We start from the raw sequence: 7,921 nt of genomic DNA on the forward strand, positions 1-7,921 counted from the left end.
GTGGGGACTGGGGGAGTGGGGGTGCTCCCCCAGCAGGCTCTGACGTGCCTCTCCCTCCAGGTTGGGGCCCAGAGCCACCGCGGGAGGCAGGAACTCCGCGGGGCCCCTTGGGGGCCTGGGTTTTGGCCCCAAGGGTCCTGTTAGTCCTGTTAGATCGAGAGATCGGGGCGGGGCTTCAGCTGGGGGCAGGGTGGGCTGAAGGACAGGCCTTTACCCACGAGGGGACCAACCTGCGGTGCTGAGTCACTCAGGGGTGGTTTCGGGGAGAGATGTCAGCGCAGCCTTGAGCCCAGCAAGGACACAGGACTCTGAGCTTCAGTCCGCAGCGGGGCCGGGGCCGGGGCCGGGGCCGGTGCCGATGCTGACGGAGGGAGAAACTGGGGAGGAGCAGCCTGTGGGCCCGTGGTGACTGATGAAATCAGGTCGGTCTGTGACCCGCGTGAGCCCCACCAGGCGGGCAGCCTCCCTGCTTCGTGGTGGGGACGTCCGTGTCCCTGGAAGCCAGGAAATGCTCGCCAGGATCAGGGCTGGTGTGTGTCCGAGGTTCGCTCAGTGGAATAATGCAGGTGTTTCCCAGGGTCATCCCTGACGGAAATCTTAACGTCCGTACTTCACCGTGGAATCCCTGAAGGACGTTTTAACGGTGGCGTTCACAGTGTAATCCCGATGAAGAGCTTAAGTCGTGGTGCACGTCGCTCAGGATCCCCCGTCAGCCGAGGCGGCTAAAACCTCTTTTCCTTTGCTGGCAACTCAAGAGAGGAGATTTATGGCTCGATATGAAAACATCAAGATTCATAGCTTGATAGAAAAGTAACGGAAATGCACCTGCTGGCTTTCTGAGCGTGTGACGGGGCCGTCACCGGAAGGAAACTGCTCCTTCCCTCTAAGGATGTTTCACTCTGTCCTGACCCCAGACCTTCTCGCTCACCGCGACGGCCGTGCCTGTGCTTTCTGACGTCTGGGGGTCCCGGGCTCAGCGGCGGGGCCCCCGCCCTCTGCTTCCGTGACGTGCGGCTGTGCGTTGGCCTGGCGCCCGCTCCGCATCCTCTGCTTGTACTAACTTCTGTGCTCGCACGTTGGAGGAGGGGCTTCTGCAGTTTCGACGCCGTCGACATTGGAACGCCCAGAGCCGTGGGGCGTTTTTATGAGTTTGACGGAGCCAAGCTGGTGACTCTCCTGGGAGGTGCATGAAGGTGGGGGACAGGCCCTGGGGACGAGACCGCAGGACGGTCGATGAGGTCACACGCTCTCTGGACGCCGGCTCTGCTTCCGGGGGGCCTGGACGGAGGCGTAGCACAGATGTGCTACCCCAGAGGCCGGGGACAGTGGGCGGGCTGGCTTACGGCCGTGACGAGCCTTTCCCTGGACGAGCCGCGGGCCTGGGGCTGACCGGCCACCGGGACCTGCCCGGGCCGGGCCGACGCTCGGGTCCCCCGTGAGGGCACTGTGTTCAGGGGGACCACGGTCCCTTTTGCTCGTGGTGCCGTTTGGCACGCGGGTGCGAGTCGGTGGTGTGGGCCGTCCGGTGAGGGCGTGCGGTGCCCCTGGACCCATGGTCCCCACGGCGCTGCTGGTGGCTGGCGTCGGGTCGAGTTACCGCCTTAACCGTCCCGTCGTGGGTGCCAGCCTTTCCCGTTGGCCTTTGCGGTCTAGTCATCAAAGGTTGTGTGGGTTTCGTAGCCTCTTTGAAGAGAAGGTGGAAATTTGCATAGGAATAGGCTTAACGTGCACAAGGTCACGATGTCGTAGGAGGTGTTTCATGGGACCTGTGTGGTCGGTTCATTCACGCCTGAGCGTTTAGCTGTTTAATCAAAACACCCTCTGGAGTGTGTGCTTCACACGGAGGGGCCGAAGGCCTGTCCCCGCCGGCCCTTGGCGGGCGATCTGTTCTCAGACGGAGCCGCCTGTGCGGGAGCCGCCTGTGCGGGAACACGCCGAGTGATGTTTTCCTTACGGCTTCTTAGCTGCTCTCCTGAGACTCTGCCCCACGCTTTCCTGCGTGAAGGGTCCGTTCTGAGGTGTCACACGCCGAATGATGTTTTCCTTATGGCTTCTTAGCTGCTCTCCTGAGAAACTCTGCCCCACGCTTTCCTGCGTGAAGGGTCCGTTCTGAGGTGTCACCATGTGCTCCCAAAAAACTGCCTTCTTCAGTTACTGGGTTTTATCATATCCCGACTTACAGGCCAGCCAGGCAGGAAACCCCAGCGCACAGACGAGAGAGAGAGAGAGAGAGAGAGAGAGAGAGAGAGAGAGAGAGAGAGGGAGAGAGAGAGAGAGAGAGACAGAGAGACAGAGAGACAGAGAGACAGAGAGACAGAGAGAAAAAAAACTTCCTTTGAACCCCGCTAAGTCCTTAATGTTAATTTTAAGATCACCCGAAATGATACATTGCTCATTTAAAGAACTGGCAAAATTTCTCCCACGTAAAGGCCAGTGCATAGAAAAACTGAACGTTTAAGAGCAACTCGTTCCTTGAGACTCTGTCGGTCCTTTGCCAGGTGGACAGTAAGGAGCAGAGGGACACGCGAGTGGTCTGCTGGCCCCTGCGTGGTCACACTCGGGGGGGCGTCACACTCAGGGGGGCGTCACACTTGGGGGCGTCACACTCGGGGAGCGTCACATTCATCTGCGAACCTGAGTTCACACCTGTATCTCAGAGACTCACACTCGTCCGCGGGTCTGAGCTCACATCCGAATCTCAGAGGTCTTTGTCACACAATTGCACTCTCAGATCAACGCAGGCTCAGCCCCGGGCACCGGCTCCGCCCGGCCCTGGGGTCCGTGGACAGTGGGCCCCGGTAGGGCGGGGGGCACCTCCTGGGTGCACGCACGAAGGCTTGGCGGGGACCCTCTGCGGACTTGGGGAGCGTTTGAAGGCGGGGTGACGCATGGGGGCTCCCACGGCCTCGGCTGGGCCTGTGCTGGGTCACTTAGTGGAGCGGGGGAGGGTGAGAAAGAACCGTGGGGCGCGTCCTGTGGGACACAGCGCGTTCTGTGGGCACGGGCGCTGGCGTGTTTCCCAGCGTTTCCCGTGAGCACAGCATCGCTACACGGGGCCCCGGCCAGAGACCGAGCGGTCACCCTGTGGCGAGGCGGGCTTGCGGCAGAGGGCAGGGCACTGGGGACCGGGTCTGTCTTCGCGTGACTGTGACACGTCGAGCAGGCCCAACCTTCCCTCTCTGGGCAGCAGCTCTGGCTGCAGAGGCTTCTGTGTCGCAGAAGGTGGCGTCGTCCAGAGAGATGAGCCACCGGTCAGTCACACGGAGACCGGAACTTGCAGTCAACTCACTGCACTTCCTGACGACACCCGCCGGCCCTCCCAACCGACCGTCTAATGTTAAAAGTTTTCCTTCAAATAATGATATTTTGAAATACAGAGTCCGATGGTTCGATGAGCACTTTTTCTGCTGCTGTGGTCTTGCTGTGACCGCCGTCTGCCTGTCCCCCTCCCCGTCCCCTCCCGGCGAGCACGCCTCTGTCCTCCGCGCTCGGCAAACGGTCCCTTCAACTTATTTTGAGAAATAATGTTCCATGCTCAGTTATTAATTTGAAAGTAATCTTTTTTTTCTTTTCTTTTTTCTTTTTTTAAAATCATTTTCTCCACTTTTCATTTGCAGGTCAAATTTCATTAGCTTCCCAACTGAGAAAGAAAGAAATGATGGGCTTAGGTTCTTTTTTCTCCGTGAGAACATAATTATAGAGCAACATTCACATTTGTTCTGGGGGAAATTAATCTATTTTTAGCTGTAAATTGCATGCTTGAGATATGACTGAAATGAGCAGACTGGAATTTACCGCTCGCTGTCAGCCGGGCGGGGACGCGGGGACACGGCTGTGCCCAGGTGCCACTCGAGTCCACGGGCGGCGTGTCCCTCGTTTCTGGGAGCGGCGGACGGGCCGGTTTGGCACGGACTCTGTGAGCGCCACTCACCTGTCTTTCTTTTTCAGGTGTGGTATAATCAGAAGGGCTTTCACTCCCTGCCGTCCTACTTAAATCACCTGAACAACCTGATTTTGTGGAGGCTCTTGCCCCCCGCCGCGGACTGGAGACAATACGGTAATGGCGTTTCTCACGCACTGTGACTCACGACTTTCAAAACACGTTGTCCTTAAAAGCGAGCGAAGCGGAAGGAATTCTGAGTAGGTCGCCAGTGGCGAGACGGTTTCTCCCGGGCGGCCGGCCCGTGTCCCATGCGGACAAAGTCGTGGGCCCTGTTTGTCCTCGTTTGTGTCACGAGATGGTTTTACCGTCTGGACATCGTGACCTGATCTGTCTGAGGGAGGGAACGAGGTGACTCGAGAGTCCTCTGCTGGTGACGTCCAGGCAGAAGCGAGAACGGCTCTGTCCTTCAGGGCCCGGCCCTGCGGGGCAGTGCGGGGGACACCGCGGACCCGCGGTTCTGGGGACGCACCCCGGCATTTGTTTCCTGCCGGGCGCTCAGCCCGTCAGCTACCTGTGTCGATCGCGGGGTCTCTACCCGTGCTTTTTCCTTTGGTAAATGACACAGGCTCGTTTCTGGAGTGCGAGGCGCATCGATTGGCTTGAGGAGATGGTCTGCGATTCACTTAGGTGGGATAAGTCGTAACTTTTCAAGTCCATTGTTTCTAAAACAAAAAAAAAAGGAAAGAAAGAAAACAGAGGTGTACGCGCCAACAGGGCTCGTCTGTTTATGCACAAAACGTCTTTGTCGAAGCATCGGTTCACGCGGAAACATGGTAGCCGGTGCCCGCGACGTGCTCCAGCCTTATCTCATTCTTCCATATGTGTTTTCCCTTCGCCACCGTTTTAAAAATAAGACAGATTCAAGTATTTGTGCTGGTGTAAGTATTTCGGAATAATAGATACAACTGAAAAACATTAAAAACGCGCACACCCAAGGAAAGCTCAGAGCTCGGAGTCCTGCGGGCAAGGCCGGCGGAGCGATGCTTCCAGCATCTGAAATGCGCGGGGCCCCGTGTGCGGCGACACCCGCGGTCTCGTTCAGTGTTCCCGCCAGCATCGTGAGGCGGGCCGCGCTGGCCCACTTTGCTGAGCAGAAGACTGAGGTTCAGAGACGTCGCCCACCGGCCGTGGCTCTGAGCAAGCTGGGCGGCGGGCCGTGACCTGACCCTGGGTCCAGCTGACGACGAAGCCTCTCTTTCCTGCTCCACCTGGGCGGTCACTTGTGGCGAGCACGCTCCGTGGCGCGGTCGCTAACTCTGGGCCTGGGGCAGGGGCACGCGTTCGACTGGTGTTGGGGGCGGTGGCAGGAGGGACCCCTAGGACCTCACCGTGAAGGAGAGCGTGAGGCTTGGGCTTCGGCGTCTCGTCTGAGGCTGGACTCTGCCCGAGCTGAGGACAGAGCGAGGACGGCGTTCGCTTGATGGGCAGTAGGCGGCCTTATAATGTTTGAGGGTGGGGACGACACGATCTGGGCTGTAGAGAAAGAATCGTCTGGAGCCACGTGGTAACGGGAGGGGGCCGGTCGCAATCCAGTGACCCAGTGGCGCTCACAGCTTGGCGGCGGCCCAGGTGCGGCTGGGCGGATCCGGAGAGAAATACCGCCGAGCATGGCTGGTGGGAGAGGCGGCGATGCTGGGGGCGGGGAAGAGTGACCTAGAAATCAGAGTTTAAGAATGAACGACGCATTGGTCAGTACTGATGACGTAAGAAATAAGTCAAGAGAAAGAGGCCTTTTCAAGGAAGGGGACCGTGGTCGGCGCACTCGCGGAGACGAAAATGTGCCGCAGGTTCGGAAAACTGGACAGACGAGTCAGCGGCGCGGTCGCGACGGGAACCGGAGGTCGCTCTGCTCCCCCGGTCTCCTGGGGTCCGGGTTCCTCCCGCCGGTCCTCAGCAGCGTCCCACTGCGGCTTTCAGGGACCATTCCTGCGGGTCTTACTTACCCCGCGCTGGAGACACCGACAAGCCCCTCCCCTTTCCCCGCCCATCACGACGCGTGGCGGAGGAAGCAGAGTAGCTGCAATTAAGTTAAAGTACATTAAACCTGGAAGCAGAAAGAGAAGTGGCTCGTCACCCCCAAGGGACCCGCAGCGAGATACTAGCAAAGGTCTGAGGGCCAGGAGGCAGCGGAGGGCGCCCGCCAAGTGCGAAAGAAAAACAGTGCCAGCCGAGAATTTCGTATTTGCCAAAACTGACCTTCGAAAATGAGGAAGAAGCTAAGACATTTCCAGGTAAACAAAAGCAGGGATTTTTGCGGGCAGCGACCTGCCCTGTAGGACATGCTGACGGAGTCCTTCGGGCTGAAATTCAAGGACGCCACACGGCAGCTCGCACCGCGCGGGAGCGTAAGGTTCTCTGGCTAAGGGGAAGAGGGCGGTACAGGTACAAAGACGATGTCATTGCAGGGCGACTCTGCTTCTCATTCCTCTGCCGGATTTGCAGGCAGAAGCGTGAGACGTATTATAAATCTGCGTTAGTGGATGTGATAGATGAGGACGTAATTTGTGATGTCGGCCACACGTAGTGGAGCCGAGGAGCAGAGGTCCGCGTGTGGCCGTGACACATTCTGCAGAGGCCGCCGGCAGGGCCGGGCACCCTCGCTCCACGGCTCCGGGCCAGCAGGAGTCAGGTCAGGGAGACAGGCGGGTCTCTGGGTCCACGCAGGCAAGGGGTCGAGGCCACACCACTCAGGTTACGACGAATGTGCAAGTCAAGCCGGGGGCCCGGACACCGCCCAGCAGGCCTTCAGCACACGTGCGAGAGCCTGGGCGTGAACGTCTGGACAGCACCAATTCACAATCGAAGGACGGTTCTGGAGAACGGTGTGGGGACCTGGGGGACGGCAGCTCCCAGCACGGCTTCCGCGGTGGGAGAGCTCGCCTCGGCCTCGGCCCGGGGCTGGGCCCACGAGGGGGGAGGTGGCGGCCAGTGTCCACGCACAGGCCGCGCACTCCGCGCCCAATGTTTGCAGCAGCCAACAGGAAAGGGAGGGGTGGTCAGTCTCAAGTTGACAGTGAGATGCCACAGAGGTGGCCGCCGGAAGCTACGGCGTTCCGGATGCCGTACTGGCTGGAGTTTGCTGGGGGGGGCACAGCCCCCGCGATGTCACGAGCAGCCTTCGGGATGAAATCCTTTGAATGAGAAGTTGATGACGGTTTCTCCACACTGGCTGCCGGCGTCACACTGATGCGCAGGCTCCAAGAAGAGGAGGAAAGAAAAGAAATCGCAAAACACAACGGGGCCCGCGGGACGGCTCCGTTTCCGCCTGGACCACGCGGCCGGAGGCGGCTTCTGAGTGTCGGCCTGGTCCCCGTCCAATTATCCCCTTTGCATTTTGTTATTCAGCCTTTCTGGGCCCGTTTTCCTCCCGTGACGTACGGGTAGCACGTTACTTAGGCCACGGGGAAGCTCGAAGGACGGGACGATCGAATGCGCTCAGGTGTCAGCACGGGGCCTGTCGCAGGATACGCATCCGGTGGCTGCTGGGTCCGTGTGGCGGTGGCGACGGCAGAGGCACGGCACGAGCGGTGTGTGTGTCTGTGTGTATGTGTCTGTGTGTGTGTCTGTGTGTGCGTGTCTGCGTGTGTGTCTGTGTGTGCGTGTCTGCGTGTGTGTCTGTGTGTGCGTGTCTGCGTGTGTGTCTGTGTGTGCGTGTCTGTGTGTACGTGTGCGTGCATGTGTGTGCTGGGTGGGCCGCTGGGATCGCCACCCCTGGGCGCCGGTGGGAGGCACTGCATGGGCTCAGAAGCCTGCACCGCGGGCCGTCGTGACCGCGGAGGGGGCTCGCGGCTCACTTTCCGATTTGTCTGTCACAGGGATCACGCTCTACAGCCACCCGTACGGAGGGGCCTTCCTGGACGAGGACAAGATGTGAGTTGCGGGGGCGGGTGGGCAGGCTGGAGGGAGGCCCTGAGCCCCTTGGGGGCGTCCGCTCCTGCACGTGCCCCGAGCGGGGACGGCGCGTGCGGAGCGTGGGGA

The 7,921-nt window shown here is 59.9% G+C and overlaps 1 protein-coding gene across 1 annotated transcript in view; it reads left to right on the top strand.

Annotated features, from left to right (window-relative positions):
- The window catches only part of ABCA13 (ATP binding cassette subfamily A member 13), a 147,718-nt gene that overhangs the window by 112,013 nt on the left and 27,784 nt on the right, over positions 1–7,921 (top strand). The window contains exons 47-48 of the mRNA XM_025046516.1: positions 3,949–4,057; positions 7,759–7,813. Of these exons, the coding sequence (XP_024902284.1) occupies positions 3,949–4,057; positions 7,759–7,813 (164 nt within the window). The remainder of the gene's footprint in view (positions 1–3,948; positions 4,058–7,758; positions 7,814–7,921) is intronic.

This window comes from Pteropus alecto, unplaced genomic scaffold (genome assembly GCF_000325575.1).
Source record: "Pteropus alecto unplaced genomic scaffold, ASM32557v1 scaffold214, whole genome shotgun sequence".
Classification (NCBI taxonomy): domain Eukaryota; kingdom Metazoa; phylum Chordata; class Mammalia; order Chiroptera; family Pteropodidae; genus Pteropus; species Pteropus alecto.